Here is a 15,000-nt window from a genome sequence, read left to right as displayed (position 1 = left end):
ACACACACACACACACACACACACACACACACACACACCACACACACACATACACACACCAACACACACACACACACACACACACACACACACACACACACACACGCACACACGCACACCTCTCCTCTCCTCTCCCCAGCATCTGTGAGCCCCCGGACTGACAGGCATGTGCTCTCCCTTTAAATCACCCTCAAAGGCACTGTCACTTTAGCCGAAGGGCCACAGGCTGCCCTGGACCCGCGTTAGCACATAAACATGATCTACAACATCTGCTGCGACGACCAACTTTTGAATGACTAGCAACTCTATCTCCACGCCACGACTCGGCCAAGAGCCAAGAGCTCTCTCATTATCCCGAATCTGAGAATAGGTCAAGGACCTTTGACCTTTTGGACTACACGCAGTTGACCTTTGGAAAGGAGCTTTCACCTTGGACCACATAGCGCAGAACATGAGCAAAACTTTGCGCTTTGTGGCGAGTTAGCACCATTGACTCCACCAGCACCGGTGTGTGCTATGCCAAGACGGCGGATCCTCTGTGGAGAATAGAGACTCTGGTGACTCACTGGACATGGAGATCACACACACACACACACACCACAACACACACACACACACACACACACACACACACACACACAGACCAGAGAGGTGGAAATGCCCTTGGGAGGAGAGTCTCATTTTACGGTGAATCGGCTCCACGCAAAGAACAATCCCTCCTCACATATCACAGCCCTAGCAAAGCCCAGCGGCGGCTGTGTGGGTGTGTTCCCTCACATTACGTCTGCAAGGGCATCACCTTGTGCCATTGATGTACTGAATACGTGCAATATCCACAGTCAGATCCTCAGGGCTGTGTTTGCGTGTCTGTGGGAGTAGGTCTGTATGTGCGCGTTTTGTGTGTGTTTGTGTGTGTGTGTATGTGTGTGTGTATGTGTGAGTGTGTGTGTTTGAGTGTGTATAAACAGTAAGGGCAGTGGACACCCACAAACCACACTAAACCAGGAAATGTAACATCTGTACACTTGTACATGTCGTAACTGCCGTCAAGAATGCAGGAAGAACTAATTTACTGTCAGCTATCGTCTGTATCCTCTATGTCTAGAAAAGGCAATACCCTTAACATGTACTTACATAACTGCACAATGTGAGCATTGCCTTCTGTGTAGCAAAATAGGCTCTTTATTAGGATTTGGATACTGCGTTCGGTGCTTCACTTTCATCAGTATTTGTCAGTCCAAATAAAAGAATCAACTATGTGACAGTGGAAAGCCAGTTTGACAGAAGATATTTAGTATGCCATCTCCGATCACTAAATCTCGGTTGTCAAGAGGTATTCTACATGTTAATGTAATTACTGTGCTTTTTTTACTTTTTAATTACTTAATTATAACACTGTTTACTCCATTTTCTTCACTATGCATTATTCATTTGTAGGTGATTAGATTGATGGGTTTGGTCATTTGCTGTATGGTAGCTCCAGGGTAGGAAATAAAGATGAAGTCAAGCTTCTCCAAATCAATCAACATTTTGATCAGTTAATTGACTTGATGCACTTAATAATTGATTAACAGATCAACTAAACCACTGTAAGCAATAGCTGAAGAGTCAGTGTACAGAAACCCAATTGTTCCCCTGTTGTGTGCATACAGGATGGACTCAACCCTCACTGGGGACTCAACCCGACTCCCACGCACGAGGTCATGCCAGCTATAAACTCACCAGCTTGACCAACACTGGGTCACAGATGCAAATCACCAGTGTAACGGACACGGCGCTTTACAAGCGCAGCACAGCACACGGCTAAACACTGCCAAGCAAACAGCTAAACACGGACGGCAGCCAGAGTATCGTCTGTCAAGCAGAGTTTGAACGCCATCCCTAGCAGCAACCTAAACAGCAAACACACTCATGGCCTGCCAGCATGTGAAGCAAAATGACACCAACCAGGAAAGTACACACACACACACACATAAACTTTTCCGAAAGTTATTTAAGGGAGCATTGGGATTCGAATCGTTCAGTATTCTTCAATGGCAAAGGAACCCTTACTGTCTACAAGTGGAGAGATTGTATTAAAGTACACATTTTGTGGGTCTAATCAAATCATCCAACACTAACAATTGTTCCAGTGTTCAGTGTCTTCCCAAAGGTATTAACTAATACTAATTAATTTTTAGAGGAGCTTAAACATTAATATCCAAATGGATGAACTGATACCACACCTGAAAAAAAAACACCAGATTGCCGTCACTTGCCTCACTGAGCATGTGAAGTCCACTAGGGGTACTGCCAGCTAGCAGAACAGAGACCACGGAGGCAGAACGCAACAGGAGCATGTTTCCAAACGAAAGGCAAATTACAGCCGGATGGTATCTGTGTGAGCGAGTGTTTATTAAAACCATGCTGTCTGATTTTTGATGGTTCCAGCTGAGGGGGAAAACACAGCAAACTGCCGGAGCTGTGGCAAATTCAAGGGAGAATGTGTGTGTGTGTTTGTTTGGGTACCATGAAGTGGTGCAGTTTTAATGACCCCTCATTGCCCACGGACACAGACCACAGACAGCCTCGCTTCCGCTCCTCACGGACAGCCTCAGTCCCACAGTCCTGGTGGGGGGGGTGCAAGCAGGGAATGCAAATAAACATCTATTTTAAAGGCATAAGAGTGAGTGAGTGTGTGTGTGTGGGGGGGGGGGCAGGCTTTCTGTACACCACTGTAAGAGGTGGATTTTGACATCTGCCTGTGACATAAACAGCAGGAGCCAAAGCAGGAAGTGATGGGGTATGAGCAGGGAGAAGCCGAGGAAGAGGAGACTGAAGGAGGAGTAAAGTGAAGACCTCAAAGCCCTCAAAGCTCCCATTGTGTGTGTCTCGCTGTCTGGTCACAGTCACATGACGCAGGACCAATCAGGGACCTGCTCAGCACGCTCTCAACAGACCCTGACTCCTCCCCTGAGCCCCCAACCTGTGATGATCTCCACCTGTTCCAAAGCCCCACTGAATAATTAAAGAGCTCAACTGATAGCAGGAGTCCTGTGGAGCTACAGGGAAGTAGAGCCAGAGCTTGGGAGTGAGAGGGAGAGACTGTGTGGGAGAGAGGTAAGGGGAGAGAGAGAGGGATAGAAAGAAATAAAAGAAAGAAATACAATAAATAAAGAGTAAACGGGCAAGTGCAAGAGTAAAAACAGTGAGCGAAAGAGAGAAAGATGGAGGTAGCGCACACACGCGCTATAGAGGGGGAGAGGACCTAGAGAGCAGCCTGCTGACATCTGTCCCTCCTGATGTGTCATCCGTGGCGACACTGATCAGTGCCAAGGCCATGTTCTGACACCATCTTCTCCTTGTGTGTAACTCACACGTTATGAGCTGCCAACATGAAGCGCTGCACTGGAGCCCTGCCACTCGCCAAGAAGGCAGATGGACAGTTCACCACGGCAAAGGTGGCCCTCATACCAGTCAAAGACACTAACAAAATACATCCCTGTTGTGGTCGCCGCTGAAAAGGCTTTTCTTTCAGAGAGACCATATTGTCATAACGAGGCAGGTTGTCTAGGAACAGCCATAGAGAATCATGCCTTACTCCGGAGGGGGATTTTCTGCCATTATGTCCACAGCCTGTTCTGACATACGTTACGTTCTATGAAATGTCAGTGACCTGGAATTTATACACGTATATATACTGTCAAAGGATATACCCAGAAACACACACACACACACACACACACACACACACACACACACACACACTGCTGCTGCCTAACAAGATTCTACTCCTACACAGTCCTGTCTGCATCTTGGAACATCGGACTCTAAGATCAAGGAACCCACTATCTGACATGTTTGCTTGCACTAACAATGTGGAAAACAGTCAATATTCTCTATGCAGGATATGAAATTTACTCTGGCAGGCTTCCTTCTATTGTAGCTTGTCTTGAATTTACACAACACATTATGAAACAAGAAATATTTGAAGCAAGCTCGCATTAATCCTCGAAAGCTTAACACAAAATATTGCGATTTCATGAATGACATTTTCGAAAATAAGACATTGTATGTCTGAGAGAAAACTATGTCTGCCAAAAAAAAAAAGATAGCAACAAAATATGGAATGAAGGCCTATAAGACACATCAAACCCATGCATAATCTAATATTAATGAAACCTAATGTTATAAAAGCTATGGTTTATCTCCCGAAGTGTCAGACAACACCCAGCGATGAGGATGCAAGAACTACCCTGATCAAACAGACAGATTTCCGATCGCGGTGCTCGGCGTGCACGAACAACTCACAAGTTAACAAGTAACCACACTCGTATTCCAGGGGCTTTTTCAAAGACTGTATCATGACATCGCTGACAAATAAACCACCAACACATAAAAAGATGGACGGGAGACATATCTATTCAGCACTAATGTAACTACGCTCCCACCCCTCGGCGCTTTCCTCTGATGTCGTTCCCACCATCTTATATCATAAGATATAAGACATGGCATGCGAGAGTACAAAAAGTTAAAACTGTATAATCGGACAGTTTAAGAGTCACGCTGAATGCGATCCTACATGTAGTTCCTGTAATACTGGTGGTCAGTGAACTATTACTCGAGTTATCGCTATTCTAATAATAATCTGTAACGGTATCGGTTACGATGAAGACATGAATCATTAACCGAGTGTGGTCAATAAACGAGTGCAAACATCTGAAGAGCTATTGGGTTTCGTTGTCTGGTCACTTTATTTCAGCAGTTTACATTTCTACAAAATAAAGATATAAAGCCTTCACGGGTAATGCGCGTATCCAGAAGAGAAACTTTGCGCAATGAAATATGGGCTTGATGCAATTCTTAAGAAATTAACCCCACTATTGCATTTCTAAAATTTTGATTATATAATAACTCTTTAAATAACGAGGCGAACGGACCAGTGCAATAAAGTACAGTAACAAACTGACACCTGCAAGATAGAATGCTATTGCCTATTAAATGTTTATAATGAGAAAACATGACAGCGGAAAAAAAAGTTTATAACACTGGATAATACTGTATTCTGTGCTATGCAACACCGGTAACTTTTACTTTATGTGAGTTGTAAAATGTCAAGTTAGTCTACCTGGTTAGTTGTATCTTGTGGCAGGTTCTTAATGAGGATTTTTCTCCTGTTGCTCAGCTCACGGTTAGTTTTCTCCAATCTCTTCTCGATTTCCTCCGGATCCAAAACGGGCAAATCTCGAAGACTCGTACCCTCAGATGGCGCGTCTTCATCATGCCGGCTCTCGGGGCTGTCGGAGTCCGGGAAAGGTGAATTGTCCTGCTTTATTGCGTGTACGCTCGGCGGCTGGATGGAGGAAGCTGCCGCCATTTTGAAGGGCTCAGTAGAGAGTGTAGAGCTGAGCGGCGGTAGCGGTAGGTGGGCGTCTGTGTTTTTGTGGCTTCCATCGACAGCGGAGTTGACGGAAAGGTACCGTACCCACAGGCCTGAGAGTTATTCAGTGTAGTATTCTTGGCGACCCCCACTGTCGGAAAAAAGAACAGTGAAGAGGGGCTAGTGAAGCCATCGCAGGTATTTATCGCCGTCCCGTGGATTCCCACAATGTTTTCTTTAATAGGCCATTCATCTGTTAGGCTTTAAATTTGCAATGGATGCGGTTCTTAATTTTTCTCGTGTGTCACTGGCAAAACGAGCTAAACAATGTGGCTTTTTGCAGAGTATAGCCTACTATCTATCACTATCTATAGCCTACACCATAGCTCATTTGAAATAAAGTAGCATTTGCCTTCGAATTAACTACGCGTAGCCTAGTTAACTCTAACACACACCCTAAACAATCCTAATTTTACTGTCGTCGTTAAAATAAGAAAGTATAATTCTTGTCTGGTATGCTCTGGTGTGTCAGGAAACAAGATGTGGGAATGAATGACTGTTGCAAAGAGGCAGTAAGGCCGTCTCTCGTGGGAGTAGAGTGCAGCAAGCGACTCACAGACTGAGAATTAAATGCCATCTTTGGCAGACTCCCTAGGAAGCGTCCTCATAATGCCTATGAATGAATGCTTCCAATAAACACCGTCTTTGCAACCCACTTAACCTACTTTTATGCTTTCTGACAGTCGACGAGTCAGCACCAGGGTACACAGACCTATTGAATGCAGGCCAGCCTACAGATGTGTGTTTACCATCCTCTTGTAGCAAGATGCTGCTCAGGTTTGGACAGGACGTTGTAACGTCGTCTAATGAATGCAAGGGTAGGATACTTTGTACAATTGAAATACAGGGTGGCTGTATTTTACAGTATATATACACACAACACGTAAGAAAAAGCCAATTAGGTCCCATTGCTGGCTAACGTTATTAAATTAAGGTCTTTGTAAGTCCACTACGCCGTCCAAGGAAAAGAATGGATGGTTAGTGGAGATGGATAGGGCCTGTAACAGCGCAGAGTAAAAGCCATCGCATAAATAAAACTGGTTAAGTATTGCCTGCAATTGTCGTATTCTTATAAGCTTATAAATAACTATCCGTTTTGCTTATATACTAGGCTCTGGTGATGAGGTGCAGAGTTTCTCAACATAGACTGAAGGGAAAAGACGCGTAATGCAGAACACGCACACCGCATAAATATGTCAGAACTGTGAAGTATTCAACTGCAGCTCGGTGAAAATGAGTAATTACAAAGAAAGGTGGACAAATGCGATTGCGAGCCCCACTGAGTGGGAGTACAGCAGAGGAGCCGGGGAGATTTCAAATGCGCAGAAAGCACGGCGTGGGTGGCGGCCTAGTGGCAGAGCGGAACAGCGGGCCAGCAGAACACCTGGGACGCATGCATTTACGTAAAGAAGCGTGGGGAACCTTGAACCCTTCGCCTGCATTCTGGTAGGTGAGGGGACGAGTAGGCGTTCGTAGAGGAGTCATTAAGGCGATGCGGGATCTACAGAACTTGGGAGGCGAAAACACGCCTTCTCAAAGATGGTAAACCCAAGGTAGGCTATTTAGTCTTTTCAGTGGTGCTGAAGTTGAAAGAAAGACTTTAATACAAATATAATGCACAAATGTATAGTGTAGACAATCATATGGAGTGACTAGGAGCGGATGACCCGTGGTCTCCATGCGCTTTAGCTCATCTACGGCTCGCATAAAATTGCCTGGGGAAACTTGGACACCCGGTTTGCTCTCATTCGGTGGAGCGCTTTGGCAGCCGATTTGAGCTCACTCTTCCCCACACAGCCTCAACTCGAGCTGAGCTGCTCCACTTTCCTCCCAGGCGTCATTACGCAGAGACATAGAGCATCTTCGCTCATTCCCTTCCAGTTATCTCTGTGGCATTATTGCCATGCACTGATGTCGCCATCAGTTTAGGAAGTTTTCTTCCATATTATCAGGGAAATGTACACATATCTGTGGATAATCATTTGCATATTCGACGACTGAAAAGTTGATTTATTAACGTAATTAAGCACAGTAGGGGTAAAAACGCAGGCCAGAATGGTACATTGAATGTCAGTACTTTCTACCAAACACTCATTAATATTAGTAATCTACATTTATTTTTTTATTTCCCTTAAAAGATCTCAATTATATTGCAAAAAAAAATCTTCTACCTCAGAAAATATGATGCGAAAAGTGGGGTGAACGCGGGCACGCATTAACACATTACGTGAATATGTGCAAGAACATGATGGTTGTTGTTCGTGTGTACGCCACCAGGATGGTGCTAAATAAAACATAACGCTTTCAGGCAACAATGCACACGGCTCCTCCATCACATGCACACGCATGCTCCCACTCATGACCCTGCGCGATTAAGCCTCATTTGCATGAGAAAACTACCTACACACCCCGCTTATGTTTTTTTTATGTGAAGTCAGTGATTCCTAGTGACCCCATCCCATGATTTTTGTGCTATCCCTCATTAACTCTTTTGGGTCAGAGTGTGAAAGTGAGTAGGACACAAAACAGAAGATTGATTGTTTGAACAACGGATTTGGGTTTTGTGTGTGGTCAGGAACATGATGTTAATCCTGCCCCTTTAATCTGTCTGTGTGTGTGGCAACCCTTCGTCTGCAGAGCGCTCCTGGCCTTCCACTTTAATTATGCAGGGCAGGGGCCACTCCAAACAATGCCACAGTATCAGCCACATGGATCCGCCACAGAAACCATGGGACACGGAACAAAAAATAGCAAATGGTGTTGATTTCAAATAATTGGTCACAACCAAATTTGGAACGAACAAATGCACAGTTGAAGTTTGGCTGTGAACCTTATTTAACATTCTTTAAAAAAAAAAACACACACATTCTAGTTAAATGGGCAAAGGCTGGGGTTTCTGTTTCACTGCAACACTGGTAGAAAGCTGTGGTGATATAAATGTTGGATGCATATTCAAATCAGACAACTAGACAAGTGTTTTGAGAGTGGACCTTTTTTTATCACATTCACTTTGCAATAAATCTCCGTTTCATATCTTTATAATGTTATATAAGGGAAAATAAAAAAAGGAATGATATACACACTCAACTTTCCTTCAGGTACAATGAATGCAATTCATAGTGTCAGTATACACACACGATTATGATTGTTTAACAGCTGACAAATACTGTTACTGATTTTTCTGGAGAAGGGGAAAAAAAAACACCTTCAAATTGTCTTTTAAAAAATAAAACATCTGTAATTCTCAGTGGTGGTTAGGTGTTGGCAGCAGCAATGGAGGTGAATTGACATTGAAACGGTGTCATTCAGAAACCGTATGGAGTTGTAGGGCTGTAGCATCTCTGTCCCCGATCTGTTCACAAGACCTGGGGCTTCCACCCAGACTGCTCCTTCACGAGGGCTGAACAGGGGTTGTTGACCGTCCCCGTTACTAGGAATACAAATCGAAATGCCGATGCTCACAAAACGTTCATCTTGCCCCAAGAAAGGGACATTCAAAATAACGGCTGGTCTCACTTTACAAACAGAAAATATGCAAACAAATGCAAGGCTTGTGAAGTTTACAACACATGTATATAGCTATCTGTTAGACTTTAGATGTATATACACACACACACTTTGTAGCAATGAGAAAAAAAAGGCCATACAATTATTCTCCCACACTGACATGAATGCAGTCCTATCACACAACCAGAGGTATGGGTGGAGCCAGAATGATTTGGATCATTTGTCTGTATGTCTGTGTGTGTGTGTGTGTGTGTGTGTGTGTGTGTGTGTGTGTGTGTATGTGTGTGTGTGTGTGTGTGGTGTGTGTGTGTGTTGTGTGTGTGTGTGTGTGTGTGTGTGTGTGTGGTGTGTCAGTGAGATAAACAGGCTGTTCCACCATCTTCGTCTAATTATAATTTTAAAATAAGTGTGTGGCATCTCCCTCAGTAGAGATGCTCCATCTCTGCGGCTGTGTACATCTGAACTTAACCAAGCTCTTCCACACCCACAGCAACATTGCACACTGACCTGCTTGCACACTATCCCCTTTCACTCACCACACACACACACTCAAATGCGCACACACACACTCAAATGCACACACACACACACACACGTTTGGGTGCTCTCTTGCACAACCATAAAGGCTGCAACATTCTAAAAAAAAACTAAACCCCAAAACAAAACAAAAAACTTATGCTCACTTTTACTCACTCGGTCACACTCTCATATAGATTCATTTGCATTTTCACTTAGTAACACACACACACACACCACACACACACACACACACACACACACACACACACACACACAAAGGCCAGTAATGCAGATTACAGAGCCAGCTTACAGGCAGTCATAAATCTGGTTATTAGTCCTCTCTCAGGGCTTAGAAAGTGAGTGCTTTGGGTCACTGTGTGACCTCCACAGAGAAAGGCTTCTGCAGAGTCCCTTGGCCTCTTCGTCTCTTCTTCCCGACGTCTTTTGAGTGACGCAACACCCCCTGTTGGACCGGGACCGTCAGGCAATCTGGCCAACACTCTCCCTAAACCCAACACCTCCTACGCCAGCGCACAGATGGGCCGCCTCGGAACATCCTTTCATCTCTTTGTACACAGCACTCTGTGCTCCGAGTTCATTCGCACAAGAATGCAATGAATGTTTCCCCCCCCCCCCCCCAATCCATTTTGAAAAATGATCACAGCTAAATAAGTGGCGAATCAACAGGAGAGGAGTTCCCCCCCCCCCCCCCCCCCCCTCTCTCTCTCTCCCTCCATCATGCTCACGGGCAGATGAGCTTTGTCCGACACAAGCAGCAGCAACCTGTTTAGAGTCTAGATCAGTCCTCAGGTCAGGTCGATCTGCTCAGGCCCTGTGAGTCTGTGTCCGTTCATCCAATGAACTCATCTCAGTCCTATTTCCAATGAAATAAATAGTAGAAAAATAATCCTCTTATGTTCTATTTTTTTTTTTTTTTCTAGAAGTCTTTAAAAATCTGAGTATGCGTATGTGTACAAATTTTAAACAAGTTCACAGCCAGCAACCCCCGCCACCAAAACACCCTCCTCTCCTCGCGGACGAGTCTCTAGTCATGACTTCTCTCCTCTGAAAAAGGAAAAGGCAACAGCTGCGCGGACTGAACAGAGAAGGGGAGCCGCTGCTCTCCCTTGCCCAGCCTCCTCTCACCTCCCAAGGCATCAATCACCTGGTGCTGGAGGGCTGATGGCGTTTGGATGGATGCTGAGGGGGTTGCAGTGGTGAGTGGCTGTCTCAAGATAGTGTGGGGGGGGAGTGGGAGTAGGAGTCGGGGGAGCGGGGAGCGGGGGCGGCGCCTGGATCAGCACTCGGCATCCACGCTGTGCACGGTGACCGCGGCCTGCAGGTGGTGCGTGTGTGTGTGCGTGTGGAGCGGGTGGTGGTGCGGGTAGCGGTACGGGTGGAACTTGTGGCTGAGCAATGCTGCTGTCTGAGGGGGCGTGTCCAGGTCCAGGTCATCGTCATGGTTACCCACGTCCACGCCAGCTGAGAGGGGGTCGTTGTTGCAGGGAGGGTTCTCACTGTCTTCCTGGGGACTCATGGTGCTGTAGCCTGCAGAGGAGAATACACACAGACACACACACACACACACACACACACACACACACACACACACACACACACACACAGATGTTTAGCATCCGGCTCACACTTACCTCACATACACACACACATACAAGTCATGCTCACAACTGTGTACATGCATACAAGCATGGACAAAACACACACACACACACACACACACTCTCAAACACATGTCAGGCATCCACTTCAAAGTTTCCATTCCTCTTTTCTGAAACCCAATCAAGAACAGGGGCAGTCGTGTAAGGCTGTCTGCACCGAGGCGTGCACACACACACACACACACACACACACACACACTCTGAGGCGTGCACAGACACTTACAGACATTTATACCACATCAGAGTCATTACTGCGTGTTTAGGGAAAACATCTCCCCACTCAAACTTCATTATAATCCTCATTAATTTAATCTTCCTTCAAATCTCATTCCTTTTGATACCGACCACCTCTGCAGGATCTACAAGAGAAGTTATTAAGTGCGAGGACACACACACACACACACACACACACACAAACTGAGCAGAGTGTGTGGACTGTTTGGGTCCTCTGAAACCCTCACTCCCTCAGCGTTGGGATCTCCACATGTGATACTTGAAAGCACAACATCGGCACCCTCAGGCCAACACATTCCATCAGATACAACAGAGGATTTGGATTTCCAGTCCAAATCTGAAAGAATTCTCTACAAAACGAGTGAAAGTGTAAGTACGAGCTGTGCACAAAATGGTTGCTCTCACTTCTCAGATAAAAATGTAAAAACACTGGTAAGAGATGGAATTTCACAATCAATGACATTTTCAGCAAATCTTGTAGCTATGCAGGTATAGTTCCTCTATATTCTGGAATCCATATCCTATTGTGCGTTTGTACACTTTTTTTGTGTGCATTTCTCCTGTGAGAAACTTTGTGGTGCCAATAACAGGCACTTCACCCTGCCATCAAAGCACCATTATACTAATACAGGAACATCCAAAAGGCCAAGAGCTCTTCAAACGGCTCAGTCCGGGGCGGTCGGTGCCAATCTCACCGGAGGTCATCATCGGGTCGTGAGCTCCAACCGATGAAGCAGAAGAGCGCTAAGGCCTAGCGATGACTGCGCTGCTGTAAATGTACCTGACAAGCACAAGCACAAGCAGCAGTAGCCTTTAAGAGGCTGGCCAGTGCAGTGGGATCACTCCACGCCTGCGGGCTCGCAAGTACTGTGTTGGAGGGGTGAGTCAGAATGCACACCAGCCAGTGTTGGCGCTCTCCTCCACACACACACACACACACACACACACACACACACACACACACACACACACACACACACACACACACACACACACACACACACACACACACACACACACACACACACACAGAGAGAGAGCAAAATCGATTTGCTTTTAAAAAGGGCCCTTGAGCTGGATGAGTGAGTAACAGCAGTGGGAGGCACCTTTGACAGAGCACCCCAAAAAAGAAACTTTCCAGAAAGATCTTCTCTCTCTTTCTCTCTCTCTCCTCCCCCCGTCACCCCCAACACTCTCCATCTTTCTTTCACCACTATCCTCCCGTCTCCATCTTCCACTCATCCCTCTTTCTCCAGCCCTCTCCTGAGATGGGCAGCTCTTTTCCCCTCCGACAGTTACACAATGTGTTCCAGAGCGCTCAGCTCAGCCCTGTGGGAGGCTGCGGGAGGAGGAGGAGGAGGAGGAGGAGGAGGGAGAACTTTCACCTCCAGCTCCGAAGCCGGCCTCCACATGTGGAGCAGATCCTGTTTGCCGTTTTATAATTCTTCTCACCGAGATAAGATTTTGAAAACTCTGAACTCAAACCCAACTTAGAAAAAATGCCCCCCTTATTAGAGCTAAGTGGAGCTTGGGCCTGAGAAAAAAAAAAATCCACATTCCCCTCCATTGTAGCGGTTGAAGGTTTGAAGTAGTTTGACAAGAATGAAGTGTTCATATCTGGAGGCACTACATTGAGCTCAAGAATTCAAGTCCAGTAGCATGCACCACTAAAAATACATCAACTAGCCTAAACATGGAGTGTTTGCCCTTTAAGTAAATCTACCCCTCTCCTCTTCTCTCTCTCATTCTTCTTTCTCGGCTCCTAAAATGGAGGTTTATGGAGTTGGAGGCGAACAGGAAGCTCATTCTGACACAATCAGGGCTTTGTTCACACGTGGAAGTGTCCCCCCCTTGGTACCTTTACACTTACAAGCCAAAACACACACACTTACACACACACACACACACACACACACACACTCACTCACCGTGGTCACTCTCGGTTCCTGAGCGGCCCCAGTATCTCCTCCGTCTCTCTGGGCTGTGTGTGTGTCTCTCGATGACTGCAGCGATGAAGCGAGTGTTGCTGACTGCAGGGGGAGAGTTGAAAGCAAGTGGTCAGTTTGGGAGGCATGAGTTAACCAATCAGGTCTGCAGAGCTAGACCTAGACCTCCAACAGGACTACAGCCTGACCATGTTTCGGTGTTGGTACTGTGAGAAACCTAGGGGGAGTCAGGTGCACCTGCATTCAATACATAATGGAACTGATGCAGACTTCGGTTTGGATGAGCACACCAATGCCTCTCCCCACACACACACACACACACACACACACAAAGTGCATACCTCTTCACCGGCGTGCCAACATACGTGTGCATGGTGCAAAGTCTCAGTCTCAGTCTCTCTCTCACACTCACACACACACACACACACACACACACTTACTTATGCCTCGGTCCTCATGGCTGTCCTCGTCCCACACACACACACACACACACACACACTTACTTATGCCTCGGTCCTCATGGCTGTCCTCGTCCCTCACACACACACACACACACACACACACACACACACTTACTTATGCCTCGGTCCTCATGGCTGTCCTCGTCCCTCTCGTCCCTCTCGTTGTCCAGGTTGGACATCCTGACAGACATCTCTACAGACACAGAGGGGAGACAGAGGGGGGCATCAGTCAGAGCTGGGGTAATGACTCAGTGATCATCTGACCGCGCTGCACTGGAGGGGTTTTACGCAATGATAATTGCATATCTTGTGGGTTGCAGGGGAGCAGCGCTGTGTGAAGGTCAGGGCATTGGATTCACTTCATTTAATCATCTCTACAGCCATGGCTTTGTCTGGCAGCAGCGGAGCACACATATGCACACACATACACACACTCACACATATGCACACACACACACACACACATATGCACACACACACACACACATATGCACACACACACACACACATATGCACACACTCACACACATATGCACACACATATGCACACACATACACACACACACACACACACACATATGCACACACATACACACACTCACATATGCACAGACACACCCACACACACACACATATATGCACAGACACACCCACACACACACACCCCCACACACACACACAGTAGATAGAGCCGTGCAAACACATACACAAGCACAGGCCTGCACTGAAACAGCCATACTCAGCAATGTATCCAGATGGACAGCCACACTAATTTAAGCCTACATTCACACACTGCACTCACATACAGCTGTGTGTATGCACTCACAAACACACACACATGTTGTATCATCCCTTCTATGCCAAACACACAGTCAGTGGATGCGCGAGATAAGAGTTCATCAATAATAACAGCAGTTAGCCCATTATCAGCAGGCTAATAACATTACTGACATGGGGGGGGCGCGGGGCTTATTGAATCAAATGGAGCGTACTGAGCACTTTAACTAAGAGAAGAGCTAATAACATTACACATCCTCTGTGTGAGCCAGCTGGGCTAATGGCCTGAATGCGAACGATTGACAGCACACACCCCCAGGTGTCCGTAGATTAGGTTCGCTTAACTTACCCGAGATTTTCTTCACTTTGATATAATGAAATGGGATAAAAAAAAGTCAGGGCAACAAAGAAAACAAAAATGAAAACCAAACTCAGAATGTGATCGAAATCGGGGGGGG

At 46.2% G+C, this 15,000-nt stretch overlaps 2 protein-coding genes across 3 annotated transcripts in view; both read right to left on the bottom strand.

The window, feature by feature from the left end:
- LOC116222121 overlaps window positions 1-10,082 on the bottom strand; it is a 33,510-nt gene extending 23,428 nt beyond the window's left edge. The window contains exon 1 of the mRNA XM_031575003.2: window positions 5,108-10,082. Within this exon, the coding sequence (XP_031430863.2) occupies window positions 5,108-5,356 (249 nt within the window). The 5' untranslated portion in view covers window positions 5,357-10,082. The remainder of the gene's footprint in view (window positions 1-5,107) is intronic.
- A 55-nt stretch (window positions 10,083-10,137) lies between these two features.
- cachd1 (cache domain containing 1) overlaps window positions 10,138-15,000 on the bottom strand; it is a 79,234-nt gene continuing 74,371 nt past the window's right edge. For both annotated transcript variants that reach the window (XM_042708821.1, XM_031575004.2), the window contains exons 25-27: window positions 13,881-13,958; window positions 13,287-13,388; window positions 10,138-10,993 (exon numbers count right to left, since the gene is read on the bottom strand). In XM_042708821.1, coding sequence (XP_042564755.1) covers window positions 10,743-10,993; window positions 13,287-13,388; window positions 13,881-13,958 — 431 coding nt within the window. In that variant the 3' untranslated portion in view covers window positions 10,138-10,742. The remainder of the gene's footprint in view (window positions 10,994-13,286; window positions 13,389-13,880; window positions 13,959-15,000) is intronic.

This window comes from Clupea harengus, chromosome 10 (genome assembly GCF_900700415.2).
Source record: "Clupea harengus chromosome 10, Ch_v2.0.2, whole genome shotgun sequence".
Classification (NCBI taxonomy): Eukaryota; Metazoa; Chordata; class Actinopteri; order Clupeiformes; family Clupeidae; genus Clupea; species Clupea harengus.
The sequence above is the reverse complement of the archived record's forward strand: the minus strand, read 5'-3'. Positions and strand labels throughout refer to the sequence as shown.